This window comes from Nilaparvata lugens, chromosome 1 (genome assembly GCF_014356525.2).
Source record: "Nilaparvata lugens isolate BPH chromosome 1, ASM1435652v1, whole genome shotgun sequence".
Classification (NCBI taxonomy): domain Eukaryota; kingdom Metazoa; phylum Arthropoda; class Insecta; order Hemiptera; family Delphacidae; genus Nilaparvata; species Nilaparvata lugens.
This window is the reverse complement of record NC_052504.1, coordinates 74,333,266-74,355,373: the sequence shown is the minus strand read 5'-3', so window position 1 is coordinate 74,355,373 and position 22,108 is coordinate 74,333,266. Positions and strand designations below refer to the sequence as shown.

General features: G+C 32.8%; 1 protein-coding gene and 1 long non-coding RNA gene across 2 annotated transcripts; one reads left to right on the top strand and one right to left on the bottom strand.

Moving 5' to 3' along the window:
* Window positions 1-2,512: 2,512 nt before the first annotated feature.
* Window positions 2,513-12,732, bottom strand: LOC111045579 (acyl-CoA Delta(11) desaturase). The gene is made up of 6 exons (XM_039442765.1): window positions 12,480-12,732; window positions 9,184-9,409; window positions 8,340-8,470; window positions 7,003-7,208; window positions 5,662-5,847; window positions 2,513-4,509 (listed from the first exon to the last, which is right to left on the bottom strand). Exons 2-6 carry the CDS (start codon window positions 9,392-9,394, stop codon window positions 4,185-4,187), a joined length of 1,059 nt encoding a protein of 352 aa, XP_039298699.1. The 5' UTR covers window positions 9,395-9,409; window positions 12,480-12,732; the 3' UTR covers window positions 2,513-4,184.
* Window positions 4,230-9,727, top strand: LOC120354849. Its single transcript, XR_005573252.1, has 3 exons — window positions 4,230-4,467; window positions 6,640-6,701; window positions 9,602-9,727. It is a non-coding gene; the product is annotated as an uncharacterized LOC120354849 (long non-coding RNA).
* Window positions 12,733-22,108: the final 9,376 nt, after the last annotated feature.

Sequence of the window (22,108 nt, the reverse complement as noted above, 5' to 3'; positions counted from 1 at the left end):
GACGTATTAGAGATGCTTTTGGCGTTGGCACAATATAACAAAACTTCAGTCATGGTAATAATTTTATTATAGAGTTTTTCTCGAAAGTAATCAAGCAGTGTTGTTTTTTGAAGACATATAGATAATACAGGAAAATGAAATTGACCTTAAAAAATGACATTAGGGTTTGCAAAGGGTTCGATTTAAAAGTTCTAAAGAAAAATTATAGTTTTCCGATAACGAAATAGTCACTTTATGAGGTCCAAATGGCAGTATTTGATTAACATTGGTGTTACTATAATTATTCTTGTCTATCATTCGACAAAGCAGATGGCGCCATCCTTTCCTATATAGCTCCGCATCGTTGCAAGATCGTGTATTTAAAAAATGTAGAAATATCCTAATTGAAATATTTAATCTCAATTATGCAAATTTGTTATTGAATCATAATTGAAAAATATATTTTGTTGACGAATAAAACATATAATTATTTTTAATAAGAATGAACAGTTAATTACATTAGATATACCTGGTATCAGCTATCCTATATAGAAGGCAGTCGCAAGGCAGAAAATTGACAACGCTGTTCTCCTATATTTCTTCACTATCATTATAACGTGAACCTCACTATATATATATATAGTTTACAAAATAATCTACCTATCATAGGTCTATATGTATTAATTTATTTTGCTTAACGCGTACGCGTGTACTACCTCTAAGTAGGCTACTATACCCTAATCAAATTTGATAGTAAGGTCCACATTATCATGGCAGTGTTTGATTACCAATGGTATTGCTATCCTTGTCTATTATACAACAAAGCGGATAGCGCTACGGTATATCTCTTTCTTGCTTTGCTCTGTAGCCAGATCATCTTTCAACTATGTAGAAATTAATAATTAATTAACAAAATATTTTATCTTAATTATGAAAATTCATTATGAAATTATTGATAAATAACCCAAAAAAAGATTGAAAATAAATATGACTGGCAACGTAAAACCTTCAATAATATTATGTGGAAAATTAATTAATTTTTTTAGGTACTGTAACGCAATTTTTGAATTGATTCAGATTTGCCGCCCATAACTAAGGTAAAGTATTGTAAACTTGAAAAATAAATCTTTGTGAGCTTTCTCCACAATAATTACGTTCTGGATTCATAACTGTAATACGGGTACACATATAAATAGTATTAAAGTTGATTAGATTAAGAGATGAGTATAATCTTTTATTATAATTTCAACTTTTAACAGGATGAACATTTTACGTGCGCTGTGTGGCAGCACTTTTGTATACAAACAAGCAGAAAAGCATGGAATGAAATTTTAGGTTAAGTTTATCTTTATCTTCTTCTCACAGTTCTCACCGACTTGTGTATTTTTGGGTGAAGTATATTTATATATGCTATTGACAGTAATTAATTCAAAATTCTGGGATAGACCAGCATTCGTCCAAAACTGTTTCTATACCAAATTTAAAATAATGTAGCCTATGCTACCTGTAATCAGTCTAATGTTTTAATCAGTTATCGTTAAGTTTATAATCGCTCCGTTTTTTTGTAATTTAAAGTCCAAATAATTATTATTAATTGACATAGGTACTGATTCAACTTGTATCTTTACACGATTTAAAAACAATCAATTATCTTAAAATTACATTATCCTTAAAACAAAATCATATCACCAAATAAGTATAAAACAATCGCAAATTATTTTGTTTCTCTCATTAACATTTTAATATTTTTAGTAGTCCAGACAAGGAATGCTTAAATAAAGGTATAGAGGGAAAAGTTTGAAACACAATTTTTAACTCCACAGCTCTTTTAAGATATTTTGCGATAGTAAAAGGATTAATACCTATATCAAAAGTCCTCATCCCTAACCCCTGTGCTAAAGTGGTGGGGGTGGTTTGAAAGTACCATTATTTATTTTTCGCATATATCTCGGAAACCATGCATTTTATGAACTTTTGTATTCTGTGCAAAATTAAAGCTTACAACATAACCAACAAGTTTTGTCCTCTACATTTTTCCATATCTCTCATAGTTTCTGAGATTAAAAGGCCAAAAAGATGAAAAATTTGGAGGCATAAATGTTTTTTTTTCAAAAAATGTCTCACCTTCAAGAGCGGATTTTTCAGAAACTATGAGAGATATGGAAAAAATGTAGAGGACAAAACTTGTTGGTTATGTTGTAAGCTTTAATTTTGCACAGAATACAAATGTTCATAAGATGTATAGTTTCCGAAATATATGCGAAAAATAAAAAAATGGTACTTTCAGACCACCTTCATCCCTTTAGCATAGGGGTTAGGGGTGAGGACTTTTAAATGTTAATTCTCTTACTATCCTTAAAAGAGCTGTGGAGTTGAAAATTGTGTTCCAAACTTTTCCCTCTTTAATCTATAAGGTATTTTTAAAATGAGTAGAACGCTCAGTCAAAAAAAATGATATTAAGGAATTAAGTTGAGTGCAAAGGAACTTAAATTGTAATAAAAACGCACAGGTTGCACACTCAATACACACTGATATGAAAAATATAAAGTAACTTTATTTTAGAAAACGTTTTCTTCAATGTAAACTGTATAAACAATTAAACGTAACTCAAGTACCAATTGTTTGGTACCTTTACAATCATTTTTATGAATACAATGCTCTTATGAATACACCTCTCACTGCTTAAATTGTGTGTAGATCTCTATAAAAATATTATTTCCATTAATACTCTATTTCTAATCTCATGGTGAATGAATTCCAGTAATACATCATTTCAGTAATCACCGATTCACAATATTAATAATTTGCCTTTTACATGAAAAGGTTGCTATATAGGCATATGCTATTAATAACTAACGTACCAAATAATATAGTAATGTATTTGCAATGCAGAGCGTACCGTAGGGTAGGCCTATGCGATTGGGTGTGCCCGTATACTTGCCACCTCGGCATTTTGACCACAGGCGACAGCTTATCCCGTCGTGAAAATATATCACCTGGTCATCCCACCTCCCGCCAGCATGCAAGACAACTATGGTTCTATAGTTGTCTTGCAACATGTCACCTATTGAAATAAATCGCAGGTGCCATCCTTTCGGAACCATACACGACCGAGTGTCAACTCACTCGCGTCACCTGGTCATCCGTCCGATAGTCACTTCGGGGACATTGACACATCGTTCCTCCTATCATCGGTTGCATGTAAAATTCCAAAATCTACTCATTAGTTTCTTAATTGACTGACTCATCCACTCACTTTTAGACCATCTTAGGGATTCCTTATAATACAGTGCGATTGAGAGAAAATCAAAATCAATGTCCTTTAGACTCTGAGATTGGATAAAAATTTCAATCTCTTACTGTTGCACAACAGCCGATTAAATTTTAACCGTGATTAATTCCACGAGAACCTATCAGAGAAGCCGTCTTTCAAAAACGCCTGAATAAATGAGATTAATCACTGTTTAAATTTAACCGGCTGTTGTGCAACCGGACCTTACTGTTGTGCATACAGCTACGCAACTATATCATAGAGTAAAGATATTTAAGGAGTTTTAATATGATTAAAACACTTGATTTAATTAACATAATTCTAACCTAGATTATTTGTCTCTGTCTATAATTCGAAGTTACTTTTCTAGCATTAATCTCCAGTTAGGGTATGCAAGTAGACAGGTGGGCACCTATACGCGTACACGTTTTAAACTCTGAGATTGAATTGATACATAGTCTTGTCAGCTCGTTTGCATGGCACCTTCTGGAATCGCAGGTGACATCCTGTCTTTGTCGTGCACGATTGAGTGCACACCAACTGTGAGTTCTCCTGAGGTGTCCCTGGGGGTCCTATGCCTACCTTATGGACTTGAAAAACTAGGAAACATAAAATAGCTAAAAACTAAAATAAAACAAAAAACTATCTAAAATAAAAATAATAAAAGTATAAAATAACTTATTCGCTTACGTCACCTGGTCATCCCGTATGCATTGAACCTCTTAGAGAGTTGCCAAATTATCGGCGTCAGCCGGTCACCTAAAGAACCAGTTTTAGAGGTGACATTCAGACGGTTTGACCAGGTGAGGGGATGACACCCAGATATCTACCCGTACCATACACTACCTACTTTTACAGTTTCACCAACTTTTATTACAGTCAAATGTTAATTATTGCGTGTTTTAACTTGTTTTTTGCAAAAAATTCAATAATTCATTCTGTTTTACTAAATCTGATGAATGCGTCTTTCTTTATTTCAGAGCTGAGATCTTGATCGTCCCATCCCCACACTGGTTTGTAGTAGGAGCCATCGCCTGTTCGCTTGGCTCGCTTCTGAATGATGTCACGGGAAACACTCTTCATGTCGTAGGCCCATCCGATTTGACCCATCCAGTCGATGAATCTGGTGGTGAAGTTGTAGCGGAACAGACCCAGCTCTGATGACCTGTAATCCCACGGGAATACGTGGTGGTAATTGTGCCAGCCCTCTCCTAAGGTCAGAAATGCTACCAGCCTGTTCTCTCTTGGGTTTATGTTCCTGTAAAAATCATTCCATTTAGCAGAATATAAACTACATTAGGCAGTTCAAATTTTGTTCGTGCAAAGTTTTCTGTAACACACTGAAATTGAATCAGTTTCAATTGGAGCAATACTAGAACGTTATGACGCATAGTGCAATATCATACGGATCAGTATTGACCCATTTGCATTTAATGGTTGCAGACAGTAAGGTTTGTCGCAATTTGAGACGTGACACGACGTGACGTGAGTTTTCCAATAAGTTGATATTATATGATCCTATATTATAATGTTTACATTGAGACGAAGCTAGAGCACGTGTGAACATTATAATATTATATTAACTCATCTAGCAGACTTTTGTCACGTCGAGTCGCGTCTCAAATTGCGACAAGCCTTATGATGTAGGATCCTTCTCAATTTTTTATCATGTTGTGATATCAACTTGTTTTACTTAGTTGTATATGTTGTCTGATTTTAGATATTAAGTGTATATATGTTGTCTGAATTTAGATATTAAGTGACAGGATTAGTTAGAGTAAATAGTGGCAACATAACAGAAGATCTGCGTCTTCCACAATATGAATTGTTATTGTGAAACTTCTCCATAATTGAAAAACACAGCTTTAATTATATCAAATCCACATAATTAAATTTGTTGACAGGACGGCAGCTCCGTGTTGAAACGAACACTTTAAATGAAACTGATGTAGTCCTGTCAACAAATTTCATGAATGTGGATGTGAGAAAATCAAAACTGTGTTTTTTATTATCGTTCAAATTTTAAAATATTTCATAATATCTATTTACTTTATTGAATGTTAGATTTCATTTCCTAGTGATTTTTGGGAATAATGTGGCTCTAAATCCACTCTGCCAGTGATAGCTGTGATTTAAATTGATAGTCTTACTATTTATTAATGCATCGAATACTAATAAATTCCATATTATCATAAGAAAGAGGAGGATGAACAATATATTTCTTTAAACGCAACTGCAACTAAAATGTAAGTTATAATCTTTTAATAAATTACCTATCACAAATTTCTACTTAGAATTAATATACCAAAAATAGGCCTGCATTAGATAGGTCGGAGCTCTTTCACTTAGGAAAAACTATAGATTAATGATAACTGGTATTGGAGAATTAAAATCGAATTGTTCTACTCACTTGTCATAAGGCCGCATACCATAAATGTGGGCTGCACTGTTTACAAGCCATACCATATTAGTCAGATAGGTATACCTGAACATGCCGGCTATGTGGAAGGCGTTATTCAACGATTCACCCCAGAATAACACTGGTATAATTGTTGGCACAAAGAATGTGAAGAATGGCATCAAATACTTGTAGTACCTGTAAAGTTTGAAAAGAATAAGCATACAAATAATTACCACGATATCCAATACATAATTCTTTCCATTTGAAGATGCATAGAATTGGAAACGAGATTCTCATCCTAAAACTTTTTCTGTTCAAAATAAAATTATGCTTTTTTAAAAAAAGCTTTTTGAAAGAATGTTGAGCTTATCTTACTCATAACTCATAACAAAAACTCTTATGCTAGGTTTCACCAAGCTCGGTCAAGACATTTGAACATGGTCAAGTCGGGTACACTTTACAAATGTGCACTAGAATTATCGATAGTATAAAACGTATGTTCCTGTAAACTCGTAAACCGTACCTGATTTGACCATGTTCAAAAGTCTTGACCTAGCTTGGCGAAACCGGGCATTAGAGTTTTGCTATGAGTTTGTTATGTATTTTTGCATTATGTTTTTGTTATTAAAGTGTTTTTATTGTGTCCTTCGATATTTCACGCAATGATAGTTATATTGCAATGTATCTAATGTTATTTAAAATGAAATGCATGATGCATGCTTGTTCATTACAAATATTTTTCCTTAGTGTTAATAGACATTCAGTGACAACTGTAGAACACTGGGATTCATTTCAACTGAATTCTTCTACACTATAATCCTACAAATCGTATTGATATTAGAAGTAGATAAGCATAGTATTGGTATTAGAAGTAGATAAGCATAAAAGTCAAAAGAAATCAAACCATGTAATAAACAATTTGAATATTAGAAAAAACTATTGAATAAGGTAGGCAACTACTTCATTGTCAAAACTATTGTGTTTCAGATTTGGAAAATGATGTACTGGTTGAAAAGGATGATTCCAATGTAAAATGAAAGAAGTTAAATGTAAGTAATTTCAATTCGGATAAATGTTTTTCCGTATTTAGAGATAAGAAGAAAGTAAGGAAAAAGTAAATTAAGAATAGTTATTCTAATTGCTTGTGAAAAGCTCAGTTCTTGAAGTGTAGCTCTGGTGTTAACATGACTCAATCATGTTTTCATTGTAAATTAAATTTAACTGCTGATAAAATTTGGGCCAAAGTTCAGGCCCATAAACTTGAATAAATTTCACTATAATTTGAATAAGGTTTACTATAATGTTGTTCAGGACTAGAGTTATTCTAGAGTAATTGTTCAAGTTGCTTACTTTTTCTGGAACATAATTACTGAGTCCTGCTCCAAATCAGACACATCTACTGTTTGTCCTTTCCGTTTGACATCAGGATGCTTGCGGATCATTAACCAGCCACAGTGAGAGAAGAAAAAGCCTCTCCTCGAGTCATGAGGATCAGCTGTCGTCTCTGTGAACTTGTGGTGGACTCTATGATTCCTCACCCATTCGTAGATGCTGTCCTGAAATATTTGGAAAATTTTTAGAAATATACTAGTGTAGGGCTGCAGAGAATCTCTCAAGCAGGGGCGTACCCAGTATAGGAGATATACAAGGTCGCTAGAAACTGTTCTGTAAAACCTTGGGATACATCCTAATATGAATGAAAAGAAAATGTGTTGAGATTGCAAATTTTAAATGCAGCATAAAGCCAGCCATTTCTCAAATTATTTTTGTCATTATAACATTTTGGATATATTCTAATATAAATGAAAATAAAATTTGTTGAGATTGCAAATTTTAAATGCAGCATAAAGTCAGTCATTTCTCAAATTACTTTTGTCATTATAACCTATCCTCTGATTTAATAGTTACCATTATAAAGGTGAACATTGTTGATTAATTAGGAGTCCCCGCATACGAGATTCTAATTACAGTAGTGTGGGATGTAGTAGAGACCCTGAAATTGTTTGACTCAAATTCAACTTCAGCGGTCAAGGAGCGATAACGGGACCCAAGTCTCACGCCCTGCCATAATTATATTCTATTACTATTACTATTCCCGTGTTTTCGGATGGACACGTTATGTCGTAGGTCCCGGCTGCCTAAAAAACAGTCGTTAGGTCATGTCAGAGGCCCTGAAATTGCGACCTGAAAACTCTGTCACCAGACATGAGCCAGCCAGGTCACTCGTCATTATTACTATTACATTATAAAACTTTATCGTTATTTTTCTAGCTTATAGGACTATAACATAGCCTATGGATATAGATAACTCTATATGTCCATTTCCATTAGCCTAAAATGGGAGTTTGTCTCTTGAACACTATTTTTTGTGCACATTTGAAATAATATAAAATCTGCACTTACAGGATAGCTAACCTTTATTTTGGCGCAACTCGCATGAACTAACTAATTGCAGTAACTAGTCACTGCTCCAGTCATTCTTACAAATTCATTATGAAAGTAAAAGTTTTGGACGAAGATTCGATTCAGTAACTTCAGGAGCGTTCCGATTACTCTTGAATAATATGAGTGTTGCTGTTGTTCTATAGAAATTACACTCATTTCCCTCAAGTGTTCACTAGAACAAATTATTGTTTTTTACTTTTATTGATATTATAGATTGAAATGAAGAGAACATTCTGAATTACCTCGAACGCCATACTGTTCATTATCATGAAGAGAATCTTCAACGGAGTTGTAGCTTTGAAAGAGCGGTGCGCGTACAATCGATGAGCGCCGCATGTTATTCCCAGTCCAGAAAATATGAATAAGAAAACAGCTGTCAACAAAAATTGTGAAAATTGTTTGTTAGATTTTTCAAAATCTTATTATTGTGGACTATGTAAAACATTGGTCTATGATTATTGTGGCTTGTATAACATCAGTAGGAGTATAATATACTTCTGGCAGGTATATTATGCTTCTTGGCAGGTTTATCAGTAGGAGTACGAGTATTGAAATTTCTCCAATAGATAAGGTGTACTTTTCACACTCAAATATCAAGGGGCTTCTATTTCAAGAATGACAAGGAAAAATGAAAGGAAAAATTATGGAGTCTGTATTATAACAAATTAGGATTCTTCTTAATGTCAGTTTTGTAGATGAAACGTCCAAAAATGATTGAAAAGGACAATGTACGTTTAAAAATGTATATTGATGTAGTTTTTATTCAACAAAATGAAGATTTTAATTTGTTAGAACAAATAAATCAATGGAAGTATGATAAGAATTATTGCCATCATAAATTGCATGTGTATAATATCTCAATGATATAATAGAATTTTCTCTGTAAATTTTAATATTATTTCAATTGTTAAACAACTTTTTCATTTCTCAATTACTGTACACTTGAGGTTGAGGGCATGGCAGGCTATGCCATGAACTACGTGTGATACTGTAGCCTAATTGAAATTATTTTGACAATTTTAAAATTATTTGTAATATTAGATTGTTCTTGATGTCAAGCGTTATATATATATATTTTTAACTTACAAAATAGAAATGTCTCTATCTTTCCAGATGTAAATATCAGGTATAAGCCATAGAGGGCAGCAACATGGAAGTAGACAATGTATCCAACATTCTTCCACACGATTTCTTGTTTGTATTCCTCCTCTTTTTTCAAGGGTGCCGGAGATATTTCTTCGGCAAAGTCATCTTCAAACAGTTTTCCTGTGCATTGATATTCTGATTTTGGTGACATTTCCTCATTGAAATCCTTGAAAATGAGAAATAACACTTGTTGAATAGTCGAATAAGGTCGAAACTTCTACAAAATGCTTTACATCGAGTAAGAAAAGTAAAATTTAGCCATTCCACTAGCATATATTGTCGATACTTGATATTTTTATTCATTGATTAATCGTAGAGGTGTACATCCTCAGAACTAATTTATTCTTTTCAATTACAGAAAATGCGTAGAACTGTTGGCTAGATGAGCAAAAGTACCAATTTTCCCAACCTCAAAATAACGACATTAAAAATGAAGTTTGAATATTGGATTTGGAAGCATTGCTGAAAATCCGTTGTTGCGAAATAAATATGGTAAGAATTTATTTTAATTCAGCTTTCATTATTTTGTTGCATTATAATAGTTCATGAAGATTATAGCAATTCATCTAGAATATATCATTTGCAACTCTATTTTAGACCTCTTTTAGAGGTTTCAAATACTCATCGGTGAGTCCCGTAACTATCTGAAAATTTGTCAATCTGGCCAAATCTCAGTAATTTATTATTCGATTTTTATAAGCCAGTTTTCATTTCATTCGAAACTGGAGGAGATGGCTGTGTATAGACCATTTGAAAATTTGAAATAACGTCTTCCACATGAGCTATGATTAGTGGTTATTGAAATATTTTCCATATATACAGGGTGCTCTGAAAAAAGGTTCCCATAAGTCAGGGCGTGATTCCTCATATCAAAAAAAGAAAAAAAAAAACTAATTAACATAGGTCTGAAAATGCTTAGTTACCAAGTTAAGTTTTACAGGGTTAAAGATTTCGTTTGAATTCCAGTTCCATTTGTTGTTTGTTTATTAACCTTCCGGTAGTCGCGCACTACTCAATCACACGAGAAGAAGCGTGATGTATTTTTTACAACATCCAATTTTCCAAGTCTTATGTACTCTACTGTCAAAACATATTAATTAATTGTATAATTACTTTTTCCATCTTCTTGAATTATTTTACGCCTATAAACATTTGGATGATTACCATTTCATAGCCCAATAAGGTACATCAAGCAATGCCATCAATTCTGTGTTATTGGTTCGTTGACAGTCCCCGTATACAGTCTTTCCCTATCTTATGCACAGTTCGACTTATGCACTGTCTCGACTAAATGGCACCTAAAGACTGAACCATTGCTCGGTTGATAATGCAACTCAGTGGAGTGATGGAGAGATTGTTTTGGAATGCATAGGTGACTCATTCACTGACACCACCCCATTCAATAGTTTTGTGCAGTAAAAGAAACTGATACTGTTGTACTTCTTACAACAGCGCGACTGCCGGAAGGTTAAGATATACAATTTAGCTTACTTAATGTTAAATGAACTGAAAAATTGAATAAAACAGTTTCCAGACCTGTAGCTACAGTAATTTTTAAGATATGTGACGGAATACGTGAAACTTGGTCCCGAAAAACAAGTTCATTTAAGGTTTGAAGCAGATTTACTATGTTAAATGTACAATAAACACAACATATTTTCTTACAGAACTTGTAGAAAATTTAATTTCGAAGACAAAGATGTAAAATAATTCTATAATAGACAAACTCAACCTTTAAAAAAATAATCCTTAATTGCATAAAAAACGCATCAAAAGAGAGCTTAACAGATTTTGTCTATTTTTCATGCGTTTTATGTGCAATTAAAATTTTTTTAAAGGTTGCGTTTGTCTATTATAGACTTATTTTACATCTTTCTTTTCGAAATTAAATTTTCTACAAGTTCGGTAAGAAAATATGTTGTGTTTATTGTACATTTAACATAGTAAATCTGCTTCAAACCTTAAAGGAACTTGTTTTTCGGGACCAAGTTTCGCGTATTTCGTCACATATCTTGAAAATCACTGTAGCTACAGGTTAAGAAACGGTTTAATTCAATTTTCAGTTTATTTTACATAAAGTACGCTAAATTGTAGATCTTAATTAACTTGTATTTCCAATATTGATCTTGTGGAGATTTTGATTCTGAAGATAGAATGACCTGTCATTGAAGAATGTCTCTTGAAAAAAATCTGAATCAAAACTAATAGAAAAGCACGTTTGTGAAATAAGTGGGGTTTCATCAATAAAATACTGAGGTATGAATGCAATTAAGATTCTACTCAATTATCTTTTTATTTTTGAATACAATAATTTCAGATCATAATATGAATATGATTTAATTCACTTAAATATATAATGAGGGTAAAACAACAGGCAAATTTTCTATAAAACTTTTTTAAAACTCAATCATATAAAATGATGAAATATTGGATTTTCACTAGAATTCACAACCTTCAGTCAAGCTGCGTTTACACCAAAGTTATTAACAAAATGTTAATAACTCCATCCTTATAGATTCTTTTAGATTGAACATAACTTATCATACGCATGATGAACATGTATGTGTTTGTCAAGTTCCGTTCAATCTAATAGAATCTATAAGGATTAAGTTATTAACATTTTGTTAATAACTTCGGTGTAAACGCAGCTTTATCAGTCTCAATAACTAACAGAGAATTTATAGGCATATGTGAGAATTTTTTTTTTATATTTTCAAATTACTTTTATTGATACATCGAGAAAAGCTTAGAATCTATATTCAAAATGTCAGGTTTTGGAATCTCCAGTGGCGTTTGCTAGTAGAAAGTACAGGTAGAGAGTTGGATGGAAGCAACAATATGGAAATATCATTCCAAAAGGTGTCAAGTTTTCAGCATCCACACCTAAACTGGAATTAAATTAAGGTGATATGAACTTCTCGTATTACTTTGATCTGTGCAACTGTATTTCCAATACATACTGTAAGAATGCTTGGATAGCTATGGAATTCTCTGTATAATGTCCATTATTTTTTGTATTATGATCATAATAATTTTTCGATTTTCAAATCAATTGTTATGTAAAAAAAAATTGAAACAGTTTGGTAGTTAAGTTACAAAAGTTAGATCAATAATATTTATGATAGTCAAATACAGAATGTTCATTATAAAAAGTTGTTTATTATCATAAGTTTAGGCAATACTTATTCAGATTAATAAGCTTAATATAGAATGTGTTGAATTTTTCTATTACATACCTTGAATTTTTACAATGAACAGCAGTTTGTAGTATTCCTTGTCCTCGGACTAAACATCAGTCTATAGATATTATCTGATTGAACGCCTATCATTAGTATCAACACTTCAGTTACGGTAGTCAACTACTTTCTTTGTACAGGTATGTTTAGTCTCTAAAACATTACTGCCGTTTGTCACAGGTTGAGTATTTTGCATTTTGAAAATTTGAATGGCGAAATAATTTGAATTCAATTGATTGTAGATTTGAATGATGTCGTGTGGAGTAGAGAAACTTTTCCCACTATTGTTCAATAAATATTGACCTGTTTATTGTCAGTGGTTAAATTTTTGAATCAATTAGTGTAAGCTGTGAACTGTTTCCTTTCAAATATCTTCATTGTTTCTACTCCCTACATCTACTAATATTCATCATTGAATATGTGAACACTTGAATATGCAATTTCCTTCTCTTGCGACATAGTCCAGTCACTATAGGCTTGCAATATATATACATATATACACACACATATATATATATATATAATATATATATATATATATATATATAATATATATATATATATATATATGTATATATATGTATAGGGTGTCCCAGATAAGGTGTAAACCCCGGCTACCATAGATTCTACATGCAATTTGCAACAAAAAGTGTTCAGTAAAATTTTCTCCTATCGACCTTCGTTTTCCAGATATATCGATTTTTCGATATTTTTCAAGTAGGCGTACTTCCAGTCATTAAATCGTCAATATCTCAAGAACCATTAAACTTAAGTGAATTTTAAGAACATCGTTGAAAAGAGGACAAAATTTCACATTGATTTTAGGTATAAAACATGCCAAAGTCGTTGAGTAGTATTTTTAAGCGGTCAAAGTTGAAAAAGAGTGATTTTTGAAGTTTTTTTTAATACTTCAGACACATTTTTCTCGATTTTTTTTCCAGGGTACGAAATAATTTTCATAGCGCAAAAACATCCTTTTTCGATTATCTTTCGAAAGAGACCAAATACAGGTGTCTAGCTCAAATCTTCGAATCAGAATTTCAGTTTAAATTCGATTTTTTAATTAAAAACGAGACTTATCTTGTTTGAGTGTGAATAATTGTCTACAATTTGATAGCTTTGTGTCGAGTGATTGAGGGCGTAAAAAGGAAATTTGGCTGAGAAATTCAATGAAACTGGTTATAAGTTCGTATCTGAAATTGTTATTGAGATACAAGTTGAAAAAGTTCAAATATATATATATATATATATATATATATATATATTATATATATATATATTGTAGTTCTGATTTTTTGATATATTGGTTAGATACATAACAAAAGTCCAGAACCAATTTCTTCATGCGAAATTTCCTTGTGCTAAATACAGGTCGCCCCAAAAACCTCGTATTTTCGGTTCATTTTCCAGCTCTCAGCTATTTCCGCCAAACCTAGTCATCTGAGAGAAAAAGTCACTGACGCATTTTTTTAGATCATACAATTTCGAATAGAATTGAATAATTTAGATCTCTCTATCTTCAATGAGTACCGAGTTAAATTTTTCAAAAATGATTAAAATTTTGAGAAAAAAATTTTAATGAATAAATTTACAATATCTTCCAATTGTCACCATTAAAAAGTATAATTCAAAATCCCTCTGGGCGTAATTCTGTACTCTACAACCTGAGACCAAATAGAGCGCTCTATCTCATAATAGATTTTCAGGTACACCTGATAACAAAGCTTCTTGTACTTAGAAAAACACCTAATTGTTCATCCATCACTATTGTTCAACCATCACTGCATTATCACTACCTAAACGCAGCTTTGAATAAGGATTTTTTTGTGCATGGAAATATGGGTTAATTTAAACTCAACAATAAATTTCCCATTTCTTCAACAAATACTTTCCCATTCCTCAATCAATGACTCATCTTTTTTTCTATTGGTCAATACTATAGCCATCTAGTCTAAAGACTAATGAGCTAATTTTTTCTATCCTAAATTACTACTTGAAAAATTGAACAGTGAATTTCTCATTAGGAACTCTTACTGCTATTGTTTAATTAATATGTACACTTATTGACTGCACTATAGAAGCTAGATTCACTCAATCACTGCTCTGCTCTTTCACTGGACACTACTTGAACAAGCACTACACTAGTTCAAACGGTTTCCTCCTTTTGAGCCTCCGCACCAACCCTCCATTGTCTAGCAGCTAGATCGCCTCGACGTTGTCATGTTGGTGCAGTCGCCCCTCGTGCCTCTCCGCATGCCTCTGGATCTCGGTGGATACCAGGTCGACGTGCAGGTCTCTATGAAGATCGCTGTTCCTGACATACCAAGGAGCATCCACGATGTTCCTTAGCACTTTGTTTTGAAAACGTTGTATGACATTGATGTTGTTGTCTTTGGTACACCCCCAAAGTTGTATACCATACGTCCATACTGGCTTTAATATCTGTTTGTACAGAAGTACTTTGTTTCGGATTGAAAGGATGGAGTTTCTTCCAATCAGCCAATACAGCTTCTTTTTATATTTGATTCCAAGCTCTTCTCTCTTCTTCTTGACATGGGCCTTCCAGCGAAGCTTTGCGTCCAAGGTCCTAGATACGTCCTAGATACTTGGCATCATTAGCATATGGTACAACTTGGTTGTTGATAGTTATTGGTATGGGCAGGTCCTTCTTATTGGTAAAATTGATGTGAATCGACTTTGTCTCATTCAATTTCATTCTCCACTTTCTAGTCCAATCTTGAATTTTGTTGATGGATCTCTGTAGTTTCTCTGTTGCAATATGAATATTACTGTCTACTGATAATATGGCTGTGTCGTCTGCAAATGTTGCTGTAGTATTCTCATCAAGGCTGGGAATATCGCTGGTATAGAGTAGGTAAAGAACTGGTCCCAGAACACTGCCTTGAGGAACTGCTGCTTTAATTTCCTTCAAATCAGAATATGAACTTTCATGCCTGACCCTAAAGTATCTGTCAGTCAGATAGGATTGTAATATATCTGTATATTGCTTTGGTAGCACTTTTTTGAGCTTGAAAATGAGACCTTCATGCCATACTTTATCAAAAGCTTGCCCTATATCAAGGAAAGCTGCTGAACAGACTTTTTTCTCTTCTAAGCACTTCTCTATTACATTTATAATACGATGCACTTGATCTATTGTTGAGTGTTTCACTCTGAAGCCAAATTGGTGATTTGGAATTATGTGCTGTCTCTCAATTATTGGTTTTAGCCTACTAAGTAAAATCCTTTCAAACAACTTGGATAGGACCGGTAACAATGATATTGGCCTATATGATGATACTTCATGTGGCTCTTTACCTGGCTTCAGTAGCATTATAACCTCTGCTACTTTCCATATTCCTGGTACGAATTTTAGTCTGAAAGAAGCATTCAAAATGTTTGTTAATTTCACTATTGCTTTCCTTGGTAGGTGTTTGAGGACTGAGCCGGTTATCATGTCAAATCCAGGGGTTTTTTTGTTGTTCAGATTTCTTATTTCTCTTTTCACTTCTTCTACTGTGACACGCATTATTTCATGAATCAATGACTCATGGTACAAGAATTTGAACCGCCTTGACGAGCTGAAAAGAATAAGATGTAGTACGATCATTTTGTCAAAAGTTATGAGTGTTTGAAATTTTGATCCCTAATGCCAGTTAAACACATCGATTTTTGGACGTACTATTTTGCCGTCCTTATATATAAATTATATTAGATTGAACAGATGATGTCAAACAGATTATGTTTGTTATGTTCCGTTTAAGCTGGTTTCATAAGCACGTCAAAAATTCGACGACCAAAAATCGATGTGTGTGTAACTGGCTTAAGGTGTCCTTATGCGCGCCTAATTACTAATTACTGGAATTGAGTGCATCTAACAGATGATTCTGATATCACATGATCTCAATGTAATGGCAATGAAGTTAGTGATGATGGTTGAAGCTAACAATTAGATGTTTTTCTAAATACAAGGATCTGGTGTACCTGAAAATCTATGAGATAGAGCGCTCTACCTGGTCTTAGGTTGTAGCAAGTTCTATAAATACAGGTCATGTCACAATCCCGTGATGCATTGCAAAATCGCCATTTTGTGGGGTTCTAGTTCACCAATCTTCAAATTTATTTCTAGCTGCTATCATTGTGGATTGAACTTAATATGATGTGTTATTAGTAATTGGAATTGTAAAATTATTCTTCTTACAGAATTAAAGTATTCAGCAAAATACTAGAAACTGAATTGTTGATTTTCAGATTTAATAATTGATCGGGAACTTTATACTCTTTTTGCAGTTGGCCTCGCATATTTCTGTCTTGTCCCAATGCCTTATGAATCATAATCCTTAGGTTACAAAAATAAGAACAATTTTTAATAATAAATAAATGAATCATTTAAGCATTTATTATTGAAATTCCATTATTAAAAAATCGAAAACCTGAATTCACATATTATCTAAACTAGAATAGTTTTTAAAATGCATAATTTTGTTACGAGCAAATTGAATTAGATTGGAATTTCAAATGTTCCGCCATAAAGACCCCATAAAATGGCCGCTCCATAAGGAACACGAGTGTCATGACCTGTATTTATAGACCTTTGGGTTGCAGAGCACAGAATTACGCCCAAAGGGATTTTGAATTATCATTTTTAATTGTGACAATCGAAAGGTATTGTTGATTAAAAACTAAAATTCATTAAAATTGATTTTCCTTTCTCAAAATTGTATTCATTTTCCAAAAATTGTAACTTGTTACTCATTGAAGATAGATCTCGCAATTCAATAGTTTTTGAATGAAAAAAGACTAAGAAATTGTCAAAAAACCACTGATTTATTGATAATTAGAAAGACCGGTTTCGGTTATTACACCATTGTCAACCTCTGATAAACTAAACTAAATACAAGAGCAGCAGAATTTATACTAGTAGGCGAGTACTGCTATTGGTCGAGGCATGAACGCCTGCCATTGGCCTAGCTAGAAAGTCTCCTCCCCCTCAACGGTGTGACAAAATGGCGGCTTAAGCAACAGAATCGGCATGATAATAAAATTCACTTTGAGTACAAAATAAGAACCAAGAAAACAAGTGGGAAAGATAATAAAACAAATATGTAAATGGAAAAACTATTGACTAATGTATGCTTACAATTTTATGATAAACTAAATTCGTAGTTTTGTACTGGTTGAAATGAATCTGGTCATTTAAACTATACTGGGAATTTTCCTTAATTACTCTTGTTATTTCTAAAGCCTCCAAAATATTCAAAGATCTGCCTTTGTTATTAACATGCAGAAACTCAACATTCTCCTTAACTGTAAACTTGTAATTATTTGTTATCAAATGTTCTGCAAAGTTAGATTCCCCATTTTGTTTATTCCAATCTCTGATGTGTTCTTTAATTCTACTTTTGAAACTTCTACCAGTCTGACCCACGTAACAAGCATTACAATCATCACATTTAAGTTTGTACACCCCGCTTTTATCCCAAATATCAATTTTGTCTTTACTCCAGCTAAATAGACTATTTAAAATCGGTTTGGTCTTGAAAGCAACATGAAATCCATTCCTCTTCAATTCCCTACCTATTTTATCAGATACAAGGCCTAAATATGGGATTGTTATCCAAGTCTTCTCCTCACAGTTTGAACCTACAAAGCTAGAATTGATTGAAATTTTTCTATTAATTTTACTCAATAATCTGTCCACCATACTTTCTTCATACCCATTTGTGACAGCTATCTGTTTATTTTAGTGATCTCTTACTTTTAGTGATCTCAATATCAAAATCATGATGGCTCATAGGTATTGTTAGTGCTCTATAGACCATACTATTGAAAGCAGCAAGTTTGTGAGAAATAGGATGACAAGAATGAAGAGGAATGATAACATCAGTATGGGTTGGTTTTCTGAAAATAGAAAACTTGTGAAAACCAGTGCTATGATCTATTCTTAAATCTATAAAATTCAATACACAATCCTGTTCTACCTCTACAGTGAATTTTATACTCTGATGTAATCCATTCAGATAGGAAAGAAAATTGTCTAGTTGTCTGTTACTTCCTTTCCATAAGCAAATAATATCATCAACATATCGAAACCAGTAAACAATTTTATCTTTGAAATGACTATTTTCAATGATTCTACTTTCTAAAAAGAAATGAACTCGCCTACTAGTATAAATTCTGCTGCTCTTGTATTTAGTTTTAGTTTATCAGAGATTGACAATGGTGTAATAACCGGAACCGGTCTTTCTAATTATCAATAAATCAGTGGTTTTTTGACAATTTCTTAGTCTTTTTTCATTCAATATGAATAATTACCACAATATCAACTTCTCAACTACACAAAAAGTCAATAGTTTTTTTTACATTTATGAGTTAGGTCTGTTTTTTATGTGGTTTAAAAATACCATTGAGTCGATGTTCTCAAATTCGTATACTGTATTTCTTTTCATGTTTTATTTTGTCATTATATTATGCCTTTAAAGCCTACTTCTATTTGCTTCGATTCCTTGTCTATATTCTCATTATAATATAGTTGAATTCAGTAGTGACAATGAATTTTTATAACATTCAATAAATCTATATTTCTATTTCTAATGATCCTTATAATTTTTGTTACTAAAGTAGGCCCTCTTACAAAAACGTTATAATCTGGAGAGTGATAATCCAGCATGAAACTTGATTGTAGAGCTTCGGCTACATTTCATCTGGCCATAAAAACAACTTGTAAGCCTTTTGACGCCACTGAGATTTGCATGACGGCGTCGGCGATAATTCCAATCATTTAACCACGGCTCGAAAATGTTCCCGCTCCCGTCGCTGTGGTGTGCAGAAGGCTTCACCTTGGAATTTATACTATTAATTATAATCAGCCTACTAGTAGGAGGGAACAGAGATTGCTGGGTAGAAGCTATGAGGTGCGGATTGAAGTTATATTGTGGATTTAAAACTATCCTAGTAGCCCAGTCATCGAAGTGTTATAGAGGGAAAAGTTTGGAAGACAATTTTTGACCCCGCAGTTCTGTTTAGGGTAGTGAGGAGGTAAACCTATCAAAACCTATCCTATGGGAACTTTCGATATGTTCACTCCCTAACTAGTCCCAACAAAGCTGCGAAGTCAAAAATTGTGTTCAAAACATTCTCTCCAAACTCCTTTGTCAATTAATCTATCTTTGCATAACTGAAGATCTCACACTCAACACTGAAGCTGCTGCAACAGTCTTAGGGATGTGCGTAAACTTGTGAAATTATATATCAAATCGAAGAGAATTTGATGCTCTATAAGCTCATGATCAGTATGGATTTTTCCCATCGATATTAAAAAAGTTATAAGAGCAAAAATAGCAAAAAATCGAAGGAAAATGTGTTTTTTCAAAAATGTCACATCTATTAGAGCGGATATCTCGAAAAGTGAAAGAGATATAGAAAAAGTTGTGAGATCAATATTCTAGGAAATTATGTAAGCTTCAATTTCTTATAGATTAGTCATGTCTGTAAAATGCATAATTTTCGAGTTATTTGCGAGAAACCAAAAAATGGCACCTTTGAACCACCCCCACCCCCTTATCACAGGGGGTAGGGGTGGGGACTTTTGATATGTTTACCTCCTCACTACCCTTAACAGAACTGCGGGGTCAAAAATTGTCTTCTGAACTTTTCCCTCTATACCCTTTATTGAGCATTCATTGCCTGGACTATAGGTAAAGAAAGTGAAATTCAAAATGAATTAAGATACCGAACAAAAGCCTGTTAAATTTCAACTGTAATTAAATGCCACGAGAACCAATCAGAGAAGGCTTTAGGTACCAAAATTTGAATATTTCTATACGTCTTGAAGCCTTATCTCATCGACTAGTACCCATGCATTGTAAAATTTGGATTTTACATGCATGCAATTACATGCAATGTAGGCCTACATTCTACCATAGAGAAGAGATTCATCTTATGCTATCTGTTCTCTATGATTATACTCTACTCAGTTATTGTTGAAGCTGCATTCCACATCTCGGAAAATGAAATCACATTGAACAATTGAATATGAACTTGATAGGCTACTATCCAGTGAAAAATATGTCAAAACTCTTGATAATGCTTTTAAATTGTATAGAATATTGTGATCCCCTCATCACATTCGCCACAGGCTCCTATGCTTCGGATAACAGATAATATCATCCACTTCCATTTTACAATGATATTCCATGCATTTATAGTCAGACATGCAGATTTGAAAGAGGTATATTTATCATAAAAACTCAGAAAGTGTAATAGAAGTAGAGAATAAATAATAATTTACCAATCACTGTGCTTAGTTAGTACTGAAATACTTCACCTGAATATAGCTTATTGAAAAAAAGCAGAAAAAAGATAGAAGAAAGGAAAGTTACATTACACTGCAACTCCTAAGTGTTTTTGAGTAATTTTATTTCTTTTTACATTGTCGAACTTAAAAATAACAATGCGGTACCATAAGTAGTGAAGAATTTGTGTTCATAATTTTGCTCTGTTGATTTTGATAATCCAGTGCTGTCGTACATGATCGTAATGATCCAGTATAGTTGAACTTTCTGTGTCGTAGTTGAGGTGATAATGCTGGTGATATCAGTATTGAATAAAATAACTTCAATTTTCTCAATCACTTATAAAAATTAGTCTCGATTGTTACAACAGTTTTAGAGAACTGAGGTGATCAATACTCTAGAAAATTTCACTTAGAGATTGATATTGATTGTTATTGTAATAATTCTATTAAAGTCGGTAATATAAATAAGGTATGGTTATAAGTACAGTAATAAGTAAAAATACAATAAATTCTTTACCGTATTCTCAGTTTTATTTATTATAGGTGGTTAAGATAATTATGATTTTTTTTGATTTGTAGATAACTTGTCTCTTAATTTAAAATTATGTTGAAATTTATGCAAAGTCATCAAAAAGAGTCTGAAGTCTCATATCTTTTTTGTTCATAATAATGACTCATCAATTTGGTCTCTCCTCTCTTTTTTGACTAGTCCACTTGTAGGCCTGGATTTGGTTTTATTCTCATGAATGAGCGTCTCATTGAATGTAGTTCAACGGAATTGTACTTTTAAAATATACGTGTATTCATCATCAATATTTTCCAGCTCTGATGTATACAAACTCTGTGTGTAGCAAGGCTATTAATTAATATGCTTTCATATCCAATTACAATAAATTACCGTATTGAACTGAAATTATTCAAATGTGAATTCACAGTTGATGTTTGACTCTATTTTAATACAATAATGTATTCAAAAATTATCATAATTATCGTTATGAAACGGGATTTTATTACTCCGTTGTTATATTATTTTTCCTTGCAATCATCTCTTCCCAATAGAATTTCTTAATCCTTTCCAAGTTCTTTATTTCATATTATTTTCTCCATATAATCTCCTCTTGAGGCTCTTAGGGAATGTATTGACAGCGTCTACATTTTCATCTATATAATTTTTTTTCTTTCAAGTCAATGAATACTTCCAAATATTTTTATTGCAATTTTCTCTGTGATCACGGTGGTACCTTATGTACCAAAAATTTTAATCACACTGTAAGATCGACTGATTAAATCAGATTGTAGGCTGCGATTATTGCAACAAAATTATCATGGGTGG